The sequence below is a fragment of the Trachurus japonicus genome, chromosome 4, assembly GCF_045865225.1.
Source record: "Trachurus japonicus isolate A0001 chromosome 4, Traja_1.0".
In the NCBI taxonomy this organism is placed as follows: Eukaryota; Metazoa; Chordata; class Actinopteri; order Carangiformes; family Carangidae; genus Trachurus; species Trachurus japonicus.
The window spans coordinates 31,922,695-31,939,950 of record NC_140910.1 but is presented as its reverse complement, the minus strand read 5'-3'; the positions used below and the strand labels follow the sequence as shown (position 1 = coordinate 31,939,950).

Sequence of the window (17,256 nt, the reverse complement as noted above, 5' to 3'; positions counted from 1 at the left end):
AATGAACTGATGAATTATTGATGACACACACACACACACACACACACACACACACACCCCCGACCCCCCAGCAAAGAGAATCCAGACCCAGACCACCAGCACCTGAAGAGCTGAACCCTGGTTCAACTTGGACCAAAAACTACAAAAACCTCTAAACCTCCAACCGAGAGAGAGAGAGAGAGAGTGAGTGAGTGAGAGAGTAAGGGGGTGGGTGGGTGAGTGAATGAGTGGTTGTCATGGAAACGACATGATTGACAGGCTGGCCCCTCCCCCGCCGCATCGCGCCGCCGCCGCAACTCGCTCAAAGGCAACAAGGAAATGAGAGAAAAGAAGAATAAGAAGATGATGATGAAGGCAGCAGCAGCGGTGGCGGTGGCGATGGCGGCGAAGGGGGAGAGGTGAAGGTGTGTTAGTGTTGGCGGTCCGGTTCCATCCGGTTCCATCCGGTTCCATCCGGTTCCATCCGGTCGGGTCCGGTCACTTGAGGTCCAGCACCATGCTGGCCGGGTTCTCCAGGTATTCCCGCCACAGGTTGGAGAAGCGGCACATGGTGGCGCCGTCGATGATGCGGTGATCCGCCGACCAGCTGACCGCCATGATGTGAGCCGGGACCACCTGACCGCCGGCGCCGAACCGGGGCAGCACCTGAGAACACACACACACACACACACACACACACACAGTGTCAGAAATTAGTCGGTTGCCGCGAAATGCGATGCTAATTTCTGTTAGCCCGTCTATGAGGTTTTACATTATACGTTAGCATTAAGCTAGCGGACTTTATACTTGTGAGAATGGCTGTGTGTTTTGAACGTTGTTGGTTTGATTGAACATCTTTGATGCTTAAATACATATATTACCGCTTAATATATTGCTTTACTCTTTATTTTATGCCATTTTTACTGTAGGGCAGGCTAATCTTCAATTCGGAGTGTCAAATAAAACCATGAAGCAAAAAGATTTTGCCTTTTGTTTGAGAACTGACATTGATGTACAATAATTCAGTTAACAGTTGTAAATGTACCTTATAGGGTTTATTTTTTAATATTTTACCATTCAAAAGCAAGCTCAGTGCTGTCTGTCCCATAGAAGAACATGATAGCGGCAGCCTGCTGTAGCCCCTCTGTTATATCAATCGCTCTGCTTGTGGTGCAATACATACAACAGTCTCCAGCTGCAATGAAGCACACGCTGGAGTCGAGCAATGGGGGCGTGGTTTTTGTGATTCCTGATTGGACGGAGGTAAATTCATGCAAAACCACTGATGCGCGTTGCCTTCAGGGACAGTTTTTCATCAACAGTCTCTGTATTTCCCTCTAAAACAACTCTGTGTGGTAACGTTGTGTTATTATCTCATAGCGTGGTGAATGTGCAGGTCACAACTTGTCCACCAGAGCGTTGTGGAGTTGTTGGATTGTGTATTTGATGAGTTTGATGAGGGAAACCAAGAAATCCCATAATGAGCCTCCGTAGCGTAACTCTGAGCAGCTCACGGCTCTGCTCTGGATTATGGCAATGGGCCAATTTGACAAAATGTTGAACTATCCCTTTAAACTCTAATTACCTTTCTTTCTTTTTTTATTATATACCCTGCACACACACAGGAAGGGGGCGGGGCTTGGCTTATCTAAGTACCTTGACCTCTGTGGTGTGTTCATGGGCCGTGGGAAAGTCTGGAACTCACCTGCATCTTCCCCAGCGCTCCGATGGCGACCTCAGGAGGGAGGATGACTGGTTTGGCGTACGTCCCTCCGATCTACAACACACACACAGAGGAAACAGGTTGTGGTTAGAGCGGGTCTAGAGTCCGTCTCCGTCCTCAGAGCGGCGGCGTCTGGACTCACTGATCCGATGTTGGACAGGGTGAACGTTCCCCCCGTCAGCTCCGACGTTCCCAGCTGCCCCACGGCGCCGAGCGTCTGCAGCCGGTTCAGCTCCTGGGCGATGTCGAACACGCTGAGCAGCTGCACGTTCTTCACGTTGGGCACCAGCAGACCCTGACTCGTGTCCATCGCCAGCCCGATGTTGTGAGACGCCTGATGGCAAAGAGACAGTGATTAGATATAAATGATGTGAAGTAATAATCCAATTACGTATGGCTAATTTGCATACATACAGCACCTGATCTAAACATTGGGTAGAGCAGGTGAAAATGTCTTGTTCAATCTTGTTAACATAACAGTTAAAAAACTTAAAGCAGAAGTGAGTGATCCGGTCGTTTTCGCTAATGCTGCGTTCCAGGCAGGCTTTTGAAATCGTAAATTACAGCTTCAAGTCACAACTTACGACTTTGTAGCGTTCCAGGCAACCCACTCGTGTTTTTCCGACCTGTTTTACCGGTGAAAGTCACTATAACGGCCACTCGTAACTTCCGACCGGTGAACTCGTACCAGATCGAACTGGTACAACTTCACGGTCGGAAAAATACGAGTTTCCTTGAACGCACCATAACAGTCCTCGTCGCTACGTCACCACATTCACGGCGTTCCTTGGCTGCACACACAGCCCTGCATGCCGTTCTCTCTCCTCATTGGATAAAACTTGTAGGATACGAGAAAAGTTTTCTCCTGGGCTCAGAGCAGAGCAGAGTGACTGACAGACCCGTGTTTCAGTCCAAACACTCTATGTAAGTGATTGCTGTCGGAAGATATAACTATTTAAGACTTATATTGACACAAATATATCACTCACTTCTGCTTTAAAGCAGATAACAGCGGCACGGCCGTTTCGGCTAATGCTGTGTTCAAGGCAGGCTTTTGAAACCGTAAGTTACAGCTTCAAGTCACAACTACGACTTGGTAGCGTTCCAGGTAACCCGTAGCTCGTGTTTTTACCGTCCTGTTGTCTGTGAAAGTTCCCTATAACGGCCACTCGTAACTTCCGACCCGTGAACTCGTACCAGATCGAACTGGTATGACTTCACAGGAAGGAAAAACACAAAGTACGAGTTTCCTTGAACGCACCATGAGTTAGCAGCCCCCGCCCTTGTCAGGCATCAATTGGTCCTCGTGCTACGTCACCACATTCACGCGCATCCCTTGGCTGCACACACAGCCCTTCATGCCGTTCTCTCCCCTCATTGGATAACACTTGTATCCCACAAGGAAAATTTTCTCCTCGGGTTACAGCAGAGCAGAGTGACGGAGAGACTCGTGTTTAGGCTGAAATACTTCATGTAAGTGATTGCTGACAGAAAATAGGACTATTTAGGACTTATATTAACAAAAACATTCCACTGATATCTGCTTTAAGGAATGGAACCAATTTAGGCCCATGAGCATTAATAGAGACTTTTACAGTCTATGATAGAGACGGAGCATGTTATACCTGCTCTACTAAGGATGTGGCTGTCTTGAAAAATTGCAGTCATCTTGAAATTTAAAGTGGTCAACTTGTCTGTTGACCAATGGAGTCAACTCATTCCAATTTTCATGCCGGTACCACCACAGCAACTTCATATATACATGTGCCGTCAAAATGGTGGAATTTATGCAAATGTATGCAAATTTGCTCATGTTAACAAAGAATTTCTAAAAACTTGTAATACATTTTTTGTTTGTCTTAATGTAAGTAATCAACTCAGTAATTTTCATGGAGATATCTAAAGGTAAAAAACTTTACCCTATTCCCGTGAAATGTTTTTTTTAATATGCGTATAAATGGGATATGTTTGGGTGTTTTTCGAAACTTTCCCCTAATGGGATTCTTCGGGTTTTTTTTTCCCTCACTCAGGACATGTTGAGGATTCAAAATCAGTTGAGTTTGCTTCTGTTGCAATTTGTTTAACGTTGACCCCTTTTTTGGCCTAAAATTACTGGACTATAACCGGGTCAGACTGGTCCAGACCCAGTGATCTGATCGGATAAAACCTTGAAAACGGGTTATTGCAAAAACTAAAACCAGATCCTGAGATCAGATTAGATCACGTGATCCAGTCTCTGTTTTAATCTGGATCAAACCCTCAGTTTGTGTTGATCAGAACTGTTTAGTCGGATCAGGAAACTTTGACCCGTCTTTGTGTGTGTGTGTGTGTGCACCAGCGCGCACGTGAGAGACGGGCCGCCACAGACTCGTTAATTAATAGGAAACACTGCTGGTTGGTAAGTTTCATTTTTACCGTGCACCACTGGCATGCATGCTCGCTTCTCTCTCTCTCTGTGTGTGTTGTGTGTGAACACAGCGAAAGAGTGCTATGCGGAGATGAATTAACGGAACGATATTGCGTTCAATCAATTTGTGTCTTGGTCTTGATTCTGTGGCGCTGCGCCACACACTGGTCAATGTATGGGAAACAATAGGTGTGTGTGTTTGAGTAAAATGATAGTTTGTGTTTCATTCTATAAACTACTGATAACAATTTCTCCCAAAAATTACAACTGGTCAAAATAACAAAAAAAGATGCAGTGTTTTCAGACCTCAAATAATGCAAAGAAGTTGACCCTAACCCTTGATTTTTAAACAGACCACTAATGTTTTAATTTAGGAAGAGTTCAGATTAATATTGATGGAAATTTCAATTTTAATCCTGCAGCAGTGATTGTTTATTGATTTACTGATTATTTACTGATACATATATTATAGTTCTAAGATTTTCTATTAAAATAAAGCCAATAATGACATTTTTTGTGTTCTCTTTTTATTTGGAAAAGTACCAAAAAGTATCGAAAAGTATTGAAAAACATTTTGGTACCGATACCGGTACCAACATGTTGGTATCGTGACAACACTAGTTGTCAGATGAGGTCTGGCTGTTTAAACGACATTGAAGAAACAACAAACAGCAGAGAAAACAACACAAACATCCCATTTTCAAATAAATCCACTCTGAGTGTCTCCATGCTGCTGTTCTACCTGCTGTTCACACATTTAAAACACTCATTATCTGGATTTGGTCATCTAGAGAAGCTTGTATCTGCTCTGAACAACTGGGGTAAAGGTAAAGGTGGATTACGTGATCCTGGATGGCAAAACAACGGATTGAAACAACTGGGTCTTAAAGAAAAAGTTTGAATCTACAATGTAGAAAGTGATGAAAATAAAGAAGTCTGGACCGGGTCGTACCTTGTAGGTGATGTTCTGACAGCTCTGGTCCAATGAGGAGTTCAGGATGGGGAAGTGCAGGAGTCCCAGAGAGGCAGCCTGAGCCAATGAGAGCACAGCATCAACGTCAGCGCCAAACATCACGTGACCAATCAGCATCAAGGTCGCCCCGCCAAGCCCCGCCCCCTCGCCCCACCTCTCAGCCCCGTACCTTGATGAAGAAGGGCATGAAGCTGAGTTTGACCCCCCGGCCCTCGGCGAGGGGCCGGAGCTCCGCCCGCAGCGCCACCAGGCGGCTCAGGTCGACCTCGTCACAGTAGCCGAAGTGAGGGATCATCAGAGCGGCCGTCATCGTCTTCACCATCGCTTTGTGGAAACCTGATCAATAACAATCTGGTGTTAAAGGGATATTCAACTACCAATTCAGTTGGGACAGATTTTCAAACCAAGAACTTTATCTGGGCCAGACGTTTTTCAGCGGCCTGTGGTTTTAAACTAATACAAATTAATGTAGATTGAAAAACAAGTAGCTAATGTTTATTCATCGTTTTCATTTTAAAATTGGTCACTTTTGACACCGGCCCATCAAACAGTGCAGAAAAACAAAGAAAAAAGCTTCAACTGAACAGAAACTGAGGTAGTGGCGATAAGAGAGGAGAGTGTGTTGTGTGTGTTGGTGTGTTTGGCAGAGCCTTGATCTAATGGTGCGTTCCAGGCAACCCGTAACTCGTGTTTTTCCGACCTGTTCCTATGGTTACCCGTTGGAACGTACAGTCAAACTCGTAACTTCCCACCTGTGAACTCGTACTAGATCGATGTACTCCCAGTTCCCAGTTGTAACTCGTAACTGGTGACTTACGGGTTCAAAAGCCTGCCTGGAACGCATCATAAATGTGTGGTAGACAGTGCTCAGAGCAGAACTGGTCTCTGATTGGCTCTGGCCTGAGGCTCAGAGGTTACCACGGCAACTTGAGGTGGTTGCCAATGACGATAGAGGCCCCCCAGGCTGAGGCAGACAGAAACGTGGAGAAAAGAGGGTGATTTTCTGCCTCTGCGCTGGTCTCACATTTGGGCTTATTCTGAGAAAACGGTAGCTACTATCAGAAGAAGAAGCAGACCGTGGTCGTCGTAAAGACTTCCTGAACACTTTGATATGACTTTGGTGTTTCTACAGTAAATATTTTGGAAACACTTGTGAGTTATAAACAGGGGTCCCTTCTGCTTCTCTCAGAAAATCTTTGTATTAGAGTCAATGGGCGGCAGGAAGAGACCTGGCCGCAATGAGAGGCTCACAGTTTAAATTCTGTAAGTCTCTCTGCTTTGATGAACACATTGTTAGAGAGAGGACAAGTTTGTCTACAACTGTGGAAAAGATTATGTGTGTAGAGTGTAAATTGTGCCCGTGAGCAGCGTGGAAAGAGAAAAATTCAGACAATTTCTGGCAACTTCTCCCACTCTGACACGAACATTCCGCCCAATACACACCCATTATAATCTCAACACTTCTCCAAATACGGTCATGGTCATTAAACAGTGACTGATCAAAAACTATAATACCTATCGAAACGTGGATTAACACACCAATAGACGAGACTTGTGTCTTGCAGAAGCCAGAGGACAGTGCCTCGATGTGTTTGCCCCGTGGCCCTAACTAAAAGTTCCCAGTTTTAGCAACAACTTGCTTCCCGTATGAATTTAAATCAGTAAAATTGTGGTCACCTAGATGCACCTCAAGGTCATAAAGAAGGAAAACAGTATTCACAGTCTACTGAAGGCTAAAGGTTCAGGTTTTTCTGCAATTCTTATACCACCATCTGGGTCTGGGTTAAACCTACGCCCTTTAAAGCCCCAGTATGTAACTTATTTGGCCTTTTATTAGTAAAAATCAAATCTGTCTTTCATAAATCCGTATTTCACTGAAGGTGAATCACACCCGCATACAAATGAAAGCTTTCTGGTACCTTAGAATGAGTTGTTACAAGTCGTTACAAATACATAAGTGGTCGACGCACCGAACCGAGGCGGCCATGTTGCAGCGCCATTTTTTACGTTGAGTGACAGCGTGAGCGTAGGTAACCACGGAAACGGCCTGTTAAAACTGTCACCACTGTGTAGTGTGAGGAAGGACGGAGGCACTGGTGTTGCATTCAGGTGCAGTCAGGCAGACGGCCGTCGGCAATCCAACCGGATGTCATTTTACTCCACCAGAGAAAGACGGTAAAACAATACCACATCACCATGACAACATATTGTCAGGCCTGTATTGTTCTGCCTCGTGCTGGCGGACCACTTGTTTACATAGACGCTTGTTTATCCTGTTACATGCAGCGTCTGTTGTCTGTCTGACGTCTGCCCCATTTCACCTGAATGCAACATCAAGAATACGTTCAGATATGCAACCGCACCGCTAGATGGGGGGAATTCCTACGTACTATACCTTTAAATCACCAGAACTAACAAAGTGATCGATTGATCAGCTCATCAATAATCTCAGAGTCTCTAAAGTCTGCACTGACGTCACAGTTTCCCGTTGCTGACTGCTGAGATGATCTCTGACCTTTGAGGGGCTCGGTCACGTCCTTCCCGGTGAACACGGGTCTGGGGATGGCGGGCGGGGGCTTGATGGCGGCCGGAGCGCCGGCGGGCCGGGCGGCGGCGGCGGCGGCGGCAGCGGGAATCGCACCCGGACCCGGAGTGTGGATCTCCTGGAACGGAGTGGGAGGTAAGATGGCGCCGGTCTGCCGGGCCAGGAAGTTCAGGATGTCCTCCTTCAGGATGCGTCCGTCCCGTCCCGTCCCCACCACCTCGCTGAGCTTGATCTGAGCACACGCCGGTAAAAACACAGTTAACCCTTTAGCTGCCGAGGCTGGAAATGGACATCTGGACATGTTTTTTTTTTGTCTGAATGCTTTTTCTAGGAGAACTTCAACCTGAATTTGTAACATCGGATAATAAATGATCATAAGTGTTAGGTGTCTCTTCCTCTGTGTTTCTAACCCTCCTCTCCTCCATGTGCATTTGTTTTCAACGAAGTCGGTGAGAAATCAGTGGACAGTGGTTAAGAATGTTACTTTTTTAGTTGATGTACATTCTAATTAGGGCCAATGGTGTGAATTTTTGGAAATATTGTAGAGAAATTTCTGGAAAAAAAGTGGTACAATTTCTCCCAAAACATTTAAACATTTCTAGGAATGTATATATAGTCATAGCAGTGTTTCCCCCAGAAAATTTGTTAGTTAAGGTGGTGTCTGACCTGTCGACGGGGGGGGGGGGACGAGCAGATTGATCGTCGGGGGGGAACGCACCGCGCCGTATTAAGTTTCGCTTTCAACACGCGCTGCTGTTATGCATGCGCGCTTCTCTGTGGTGTGTATGTGTGTGAGACAGTGTTGGCCAAGCTACTTGGAAAATGTAGTGAGCTAAGCTACAAGTTACTCTGCATGAAATGAAGCTTCACTACACTGAAGCTACCCACCAGAGAAATGTAGCAAGCTACGCTACAATAAAATGACAAAAGTAGCTTAGCTACATCAAAGCTATTTTTTTTAGAAGTTAAATAAAGTTTTTCATTTATATCGGCCCATTGTGAGTGCTGAAAGATCTATGCAAGTACATTCCAAAAAAACCCAAGTGTCTTTTCAAACAGTGGTTCCTAACCTTTCTTGGTCAGATTTTTTTTTAATTCATCAATTAGGCTACTAGACATTTCAGGCGACCTCATTTGAATCTCAGGCGACCCCACGTGGGGTCCCGACCCCAAGGTTGGGAAACACTGTTTTAAAAGACGTCGGCCACGGACGGAGTGGGCGACATGCTGGGACAAGGAGCTTTCGTTTTAACTGCTGCAGTCGTCTCTCCCTCTCGTACTCAGCATGCTGTTCAGGGTGTTTGGTTTGATTCATTAAAAGGCGCGTTCCTACAGGAACGGTCCCGTCACTCAGTCCTCTCAGTGGCCGTGTCTCCGCTGCAGACAGGACGCACCGGCTCTTGGAGCGACGTGCAACGGTGCGCGCGGTCGCTGTGCAGCGATAAAGTTGTCCAGCTACGGCTCTGATTCACGAACTTAACGTCGCTACTGCCCAACACTGGTGTGAGAGGATGCGGCCATCGTCCGACGCTTTATGACAATAAACTGAGTCTCTCTTTGGTTTGTGGACAAAACAAGACATTTGAGGACGTCAGCTGGTGGTTTGGGAAACACTGATTGATGTTTTTCAACATTTTTTAATATTTTATTGACCAAACAACTAATCGGTTAATCGTTTAAATAATCAACAGATTAATCGATAATGAAAATAATCGTTAGTTGCAGCCTTACCAAAAAGAGTTAGTAACTGAATTTACTACATAATAACAGTAACTATTGAGTTAGTTTTATTCCATAAAATGCTCAAATATGTTAGACTAGTTGATGGACCGAAAAAAAAATGTATAACGTAAACTTTAACAGGTGTTTTACTATTTTCTGATGGGACTTCTTGAGTCAAGTAACGGCACATTTTATTGTCAGTAACGGTAACAGCATTGTAACGGGGAAACAGTAACTTTTTTGATAACTGTTACTGAAAAAAGTAGCGCCGTTATTTATTAATCCCTGGTCATAATTGGTCAAGCCCACATTCTGCTCAGAAACATAATGAAAAGAGCCACAAGGCCAAGAAACAGTCTTAAATGGACTGTCCCAAGGAGGTGATAGTCATAAAGTTAAAAAGTTACGTTTTTGTCTGGTCTCAGTAGCTAGGCTACTGATTGGCTTTTCTCTCTGAATCAAATTGTTTTTTTGCATTATGCTATTTACAAGCTGTGATGTGCTATGTTCATAATTCCCCACGCTGAAGAAAGCCAAGGGCTGAAACGCGTTAGTCAGGCACTGCTGTGCGTTTAATAAATGATTCAAGATTATTTTGTGAGTGCTGCAATTTCAGTTTTTTCTATGTTCATAATGCTTCATCCAGGCAAGATAATAATACTAATAGTGGTAAATGACTGAAAGGTGGGGATGACAAATAAAGAGGTAAATAAGCCTTGTCCTTTTATCAAAGTTAATGATTTTGCACTTTTTCATGCATACGCTGACTTTTTTGCTTAAAAAAATCCCTATACGGGGCGGTGTTTAGCTCACTGGGTGGAGCTGCCGCCCCATGTTGAGGCTCAGTCCTCGGTGCAGGCGGCCCCGGTTCGAGTCCCGCGTTGGACGGCCCTTTCCTGCGTGTCATTCCCCCACTCTCTGCCTCCCCATTTCCTGTCTCTCTCTCGACTGCACTATCAATTAAAGGCAATAAAAGCCCCAAAAATATAGGCCTACTTAAAAAAAAAAAGAAGACTGGACCAGGACAATAATCTGATACCTTCCACTCCTCCTGCTCGATGCGGAGCACCAGCCGTCCGTCCTCGGTCTGCAGCTTCTGTCTGAGTCGAGCCAGAAGGGCCCGGTCCTCCCAGACCCCCAGGCTGAGTCTGGAGCGCCGCTCGGTGCCGCTCCTCCTCCTCTGCTGCTCCTCCTCGTCCTGCTCCTCCCTCCTCCTCTTGATCCGGGTCTCCCACAGAGCTCTGACCGAGCTGATGGAGCCGCACACCGCCACGCCCCCCACCATGGTCACCACGACGACGACGACGACGTCACAGCGCCGCACGGGGAGACAGGCGAGATGACCTCTGACCTCTGAGCTGCAGCCTCGCTCTCCTCCTGATCATCCTGTCGTTATTGATTATTGATCATTTAAATATCTGGGAGAGTATGAGTGATTCTTAGACTTGAGAAAGTTGATAAAAAGCTTTTATTCTTAAGTTTGAGAGTTGGACTAAATTCCACAAATTCTCAACACTTAAGACTAAAATACTCGAAGACTTGGAAGACTTGGAAGTGAATTCAGTTTACGGCACATAGTACTATGGTAACTCAGCTCTGAGATTATTGATCATCACCAGAGGAACAAATAAAAAACATTTAATTTATTTAATCTAATTTCTATTTTGCTAAATAACTTGAAAAGAAAACTGTTTTTTTAAATTATTTATTTAATTGAGGCCTGTATTTCACCTCATGATGTAATATTTTGTAAAATCTGCCACATTTTGTAATAAACTTCTTGAATGCAATATGTAATAAACTTTGCTGTATTTTGTAATAAGTTGTTGCATTTTGCACAAGATTCTTACATTTTCTATATAAAAAAGTGCAACACTTTTATTTTGTAACTAATGCAATATGTAACAACTTATAACAAAATGCAACAAGGTTTATTACCTATTGCGTTTAAGAATTTTATCACAAAATGTGGCAGATCATTACATCATGAGGTGAATTTTTTTTTGCATTATTACATAATGAATATATCTATATCTTAAATTAGTCTTTGTATATTTATTTTATCCTTTTTACTTTTTAAAATGATTAGGGAGAGATTCACCTATATTTCGTTGTGCTTCGTTGCTCGATGACAATAAAGGAAAATAGAAATTTACAATATAACAGAAAATCCTCATTTTGGTGAAATTACAAGTTATTTATTTGATTTGATTTATTTTCCATTTATCTTCATGTTGACAGTTACACAGTATGAAAAAAAGTACATTTACTCTGAGTGTATCTTGTTAGTTGTATTTTCATTAGTGCTGTAGTATTACAGTGCAGTAATATAACAATGTAGTGTTATTGTTGTGTAGTATCACAGTAATGGACTGTTGTGTTACAGTGTTGTGGTACTGTAGTCTAACAGTGTTGTAGAACTACAGTATAATTACAGTAGTATTATCATAGCACCACTGTGTTATTGTAGTACTGTAGTATTACAGTGTTGTATTATCAGAGTACAGCTGTACAGTGTTGTAGTAGTATCACACAGTACCACAGTGTTAGTGTTGTAGTCGGTGAACACTGGTGTCATGTTGTAGTTAGTGTTGTATTACTATAGCTCTGTAGTATTGCAGTACTGTGGTACTACAGTATAACAGTGAGGTAGTATTATTACAGTGTAGTAGTATTGTATTGCAGTATTATTGTAGTAGTACAGTCTCAGTGTAGCAGCTCTCACCTTGTCTCAGCGCAGCGGCAACAGTCGTCGTCCATGCTGCTGAGAAATTTGACCTCAGATCAGATCAGCTGCTGGTTAATTTTAGTCAGAGTCTCCAGGTCATGTGACCGACAGATACCCCCACCTCTTACCCCCCCTCTTACCCTCTTACCCCCCCTCTTACCCTCTTACCCCCCTCCACTCAGAGTCACATGACTGGGCCGGTCCTGGGTCCTGGGTCCTGGGAGAGGAGTCGGGGTCTCTCAGCCAATCAGAGCGGAGGACCTCCCACCTCCTCTCTGACCTCTGGAGTTTCTGACCGCGTGTCCTCCTGCACGTTGGGACGTTGTCATGGTGACGGCAGCATCTGGTCCACACACAGCAGCCCTACAGAAGAAGGATGGGATGTAGGAGCTCAGTGCATCATGGGAGTTTGGTGAAAGAAGCTAAAATGAGTCGTAGCAACAAGTAATAAATATTTGTCACATGAAGTAAAGACATTGGCCTTTGGTCAGCCCTAGATATTATGGTATTAAACTACATCTTTTTATTTAACTAGGCTAGTTAAATCACAGTAGCATACTGATGTGTTGAACTTACAGGCTTGTTACTAAGTATTAATTATCATGATAAATAAAACTCAACCTGTCACACAGCTCCATGTTGTCTCTGTGTGGTGTTCAGGGACAGTCAGGACAGTCTGAGGACAGAGTTTATATTAATGCACCGTGACACAGTGGCAGGTCTCTGGACGTCTTCACCACAGATCACAGATCAGCTGTTCAGCTGGAGGAGGAAAACTCAGCTGTTCTCGGTTCTACCGCGACGTGCGCCTGGCGTTTGTTTTTTCTCTCCATTTATCAAGCTCCGGTAGCGACCCAGGTAAAATACGGGAGGACACCGTGCAGCTTCTTCATTAAATCCAAACAGTCCGACACAGCGACGCAGACGCACTGCTCCTCTTTGACTCTAAAGCAGGGGTACTCAAATACATTTGTGAAAGGGCCAGAATTTTTCTTAACAGACACCTTGGGGGCCGAACATTCAAATAGGCCGAGATTGAAATTAAATTCACCTTTTTTCATCTAATAATTTAAATATTTTTATTTTACTTGTAAGCACATAATTTTTATTTATACACTTCACGGTGTTTTGTAAATGTCTTGACATTATCATATCATCCTTTACATATCATGCTGGAGCTTTACACTGCTGACTTGTATCCTCAGACATGCCCTGTGATTTTCATCTTAAATATGATATGACCTGACCATCACAGGACATGTCTGACTCTGTTCTGAGGATACAAGTCATTGGTCCTGAAATGTGTGTTTCTCTTCTATAACACACATTCTACATCTCGGAGGCGACGTCTTTCCACACATGGGCTTCCTTCACCTTTCAAACGAGGCAGAGCTCAGTGGGAAACAGTAGGAGACACAGGCCGAGGGCACCGGGACACAACACCGGGGGGAAGCAGGTCGTGCAGCTGTGCGCCGCAGACGTGCAAGAAAAAACAATATGCGTCTCATCAAATGCGCGCAGCTACGGCTTTTGAGTTGTGAGCGTGCATGACGTGCGGCTACATTGAATGGGTTTGAGCTCGCGCAAAAGACGCTTCATCTGAACGGCCCCCCATGCATGATGCACACACAGTTGAACCAAGACGGCGGTGAAAATCACCCACGGTCTTTGCAGACAGGCAGGGAAAACCCTGCAGTCCAGCCCGCTCCCCAAACACTCGCGCATGGTGATTTGGGTTCGTCGGCGTTTCTGTATCCCAGTGCAGCGCCTCACAGGCACACACAAACGCCTCGCACGTGTTTCCATGTCCCAGCGCTTTGACTTACAGGCGCGCGGAGCCCGAGAAATACAGTATACAGTAATATGTAAACTATTAGAACTCAGTCGCGAGCCTGATTGGAAGGTTCGGCGGGCCGGATGCGGCCCGCGGGCCGCCTATTGAGTACCGCTGCTCTAAAGTCTCAGCAACCGGACTTATACTGAGTCTCCAGACCAGTTGGACCAGTCCCAGCCTGGTCAGATGCGTAGAACTGATGAAGCCTCTTGGATGAAGGTGAAACGTCTTCAGACAAATAACTAAGTCCAGTTGCTTTCGATTTAACCTCCTTTGAAAAAATAAAAATAAAAAATGTTGTAGTGAAAATGATTTTTTTTTTTACACGAGTCAAAACGAGCGTCAAATCGCGTATCTCGCGTTAGGTCGCGCGTCAAAGCTCGCGCGAAAAAAAAGCGTTCCTCGTGTTGTCGTGATGAAATAGACGAAGACGCGAAGGTCCCGTCGCCATAAAAGAATCGCCTGTATTGCGTCGCAAAAAAAAAAGTCGCGTATACCGCGTCGCCCGCCTAATCGCGTCTCGCGCCTAATCGCGTCTTTGCGTCACGGCCTTTTACACCGCGGACGTAACGAATAAACGGTGACGGTGTGAACGGACAACATAGAACAGGACCAGACGTGGCGTTGTTTCCTCTTTTCACCGACAGCTCCACTCTCCCTTACTTACACTAACTACTGTTGTTGTTGAGGCCAGAGAATTGTGGGATTTGTAGTTTTTGACCAATCGCAGGTTGTGCTCTTTCTGTTTTTGTGATTTTCCCGGTTCACACATGTATTTTTTTTTAGGGGCAAATGCGAGTGAAATGCTCGCCCATGGTGGGCATAAGAACATTTAAGACCTGTCTAAAATTATTTAAGACTTGAACACAATAATTCAACAAATTTAAGACATTTTAAGGCCTAAAATTTAGATTTTCAAATTTTTGACTTTTTAAGACCCGCGGATACCCTGTAACTATTGCCCTGGCAAAAAATGTATTTAATGAAATTTAATTTAATTTTAATGAAAAACATCTGATACAGGATATAAATCCTTTACATCAGACTCAAATAAATAACAACATACAAAAATTAAACACAAATATACCAACTACATACATAATCACTAAAATACATATAACAGAATAATCCCCAAAAATCTCAATAAAACTACAAAACAAAAACAAGAAAGAGAAAGAGAATTGTATTGTTCTGTATATAATTATATATATATACCGTATATATATATAAAGCAATTAAAAAAATGTTTTTTTCATTGAAAGAGATTACTGTTTCATTTATACTTTGTTGGATTGGTTTTTTGTTTCTTCAGTGTTTTTTAAACAGCCAGAAATGATCTCATCTGGTCTGGCTGTTTAAATAGATTTTAAAAATGCAAATATACAGTACATCAGTCAAATACATTGGGAACATTTCCCCATGTGTTTCAAATTTAAACTTCAAATCTCATTAAATTTGCTAATAGTTGGGGAAAAGTTCTTTAATTGTGAAATAATCAAAACTTTATATATTCTACATCATAAATGTTGTTTATTTGACCAGATAACATTTAATTTAAATCCCATTTTGTTCCTGATCAACGTTTTCCTGATCCGACTAAAAAGCTCTGAACGACACAAACTGATGAAGGTTTGATCCATTTTCAAGATTTGATCTGATCAATGATCCAAAATCCGATCAGTTTTTAACCCTTTGTAACAACTGGGTCCAGGACCAGAAAGTGACTTCTCCCACGTTCTCTGAGGAACCTGAACTCACCACAAACGACTCAGACTTGGTTCACTTCAACTTTATTGAGTTTTTTTTCTTTCTTTTTTTTTCTTTTTTCTCGTTTGACCAGGGTTCAGACACTTCACAGTTTATGAGTCGGACCAGAACCAGAACCAGAACCAGGACCAGAACCAGGTCCAAGAGTCCTGATCCAGATCCACATCCCAACACAAAACCACGACAGCATCAACAACAACAAACAACAAACAACAAACATTTCAACACATGAAACAAAACAAAACAAAACAAAATAGACAAAATAAAGGTCAGTATCAAAAAAAAAAAAAAACTACGACACCATCGTTACCCAGCAGCCCAGAGGAAGACGTCGGGACCGGGACCGGGACCAGGACCAGAGCCAGAGCCAGAACCAGGTCAGGGAGCAGCTGGTGGGGGGAGGGGAGGGGAGAGAGGAGAGAGGGGGGGGGGCACTTAGCAGCTACAGAACCAGGACCAGAACCAGAACCAGGACCAGGTCTTCCCCTCAGGAGCTGGAGGAGCAGTAACAGTCAGACGGGTCCAGAACCAGAACCAGCAGCAGGTCCACTGGTTCATTTACACACAGTTCAGTCAGTCAGGACCAGATCGGACCGGGACCAGGACCGGGACCAGAACCAGAACCATGTGAAGTTCTGGTCCTGATGATCAGCGGAGACTTTGTGGACCTTTCACAGAGCGGTTGGTCCTGGTTCAGGACTCAGAAAACCACTTTAAACTGGACCAGATCCCAGACGGGTTCATCTGATCTGGATCGAACTGATGGAACTGGACTCTGGTGAACCCGGGTCTCAGGTCTCAGGACCCAGTTCTGCCCCCTCCCCCCCAGACTCTGGTTCTGGATCTCTCTTACACACACACACACACACACACACACACACTGGTTCAGTCTCACTTCCTGTGATTTTCAAATTAAAAGTTTCACCGATTAAAATTATTATTATTAGGATTAATTTTCCAAATAGAAAAAAAACAACAAAACTGGTCCGGTCCAGGATAACAGAGTCCAAACTGATCAATGAACTGATGAATTATTGATGACACACACACACACACACACACACACACACACCCCCCCCCCGACCCCCCAGCAAAGAGAATCCAGACCCAGACCACCAGCACCTGAAGAGCTGAACCCTGGTTCAACTTGGACCAAAAACTACAAAAACCTCTAAACCTCCAACCGAGAGAGAGAGAGTGAGTGAGTGAGAGAGTAAGGGGGTGAGTGAGTGAGTGAATGAGTGGTTGTCATGGAAACGACATGATTGACAGGCTGGCCCCTCCCCCGCCGCATCGCGCCGCCGCCGCAACTCGCTCAAAGGCAACAAGGAAATGAGAGAAAAGAAGAAAGAGAAGAAGATGATGATGAAGGCAGCAGCAGCGGCGGCGGTGGCGATGGCGGCGAAGGGGGAGAGGTGAAGGTGTGTTAGTGTTGGCGGTCCGGTTCCATCCGGTTCCATCCGGTTCCATCCGGTTCCATCCGGTTCCATCCGGTTCCATCCGGTCGGGTCCGGTCACTTGAGGTCCAGCACCATGCTGGCCGGGTTCTCCAGGTATTCCCGCCACAGGTTGGAGAAG

The 17,256-nt window shown here is 44.5% G+C and overlaps 1 protein-coding gene across 1 annotated transcript; it reads right to left on the bottom strand.

Annotated features, from left to right (window-relative positions):
* Positions 1–477: 477 nt before the first annotated feature.
* Positions 478–7,943, bottom strand: LOC146989242 (lipoamide acyltransferase component of branched-chain alpha-keto acid dehydrogenase complex, mitochondrial-like). The gene is made up of 6 exons (XM_085775363.1): positions 7,598–7,943; positions 5,252–5,418; positions 5,062–5,139; positions 1,845–2,036; positions 1,685–1,756; positions 478–645 (listed from the first exon to the last, which is right to left on the bottom strand). Exons 1-6 carry the CDS (start codon positions 7,926–7,928, stop codon positions 478–480), a joined length of 1,008 nt encoding a protein of 335 aa, XP_085631489.1. The 5' UTR covers positions 7,929–7,943.
* Between the last annotated feature and the right edge of the window lie 9,313 nt (positions 7,944–17,256).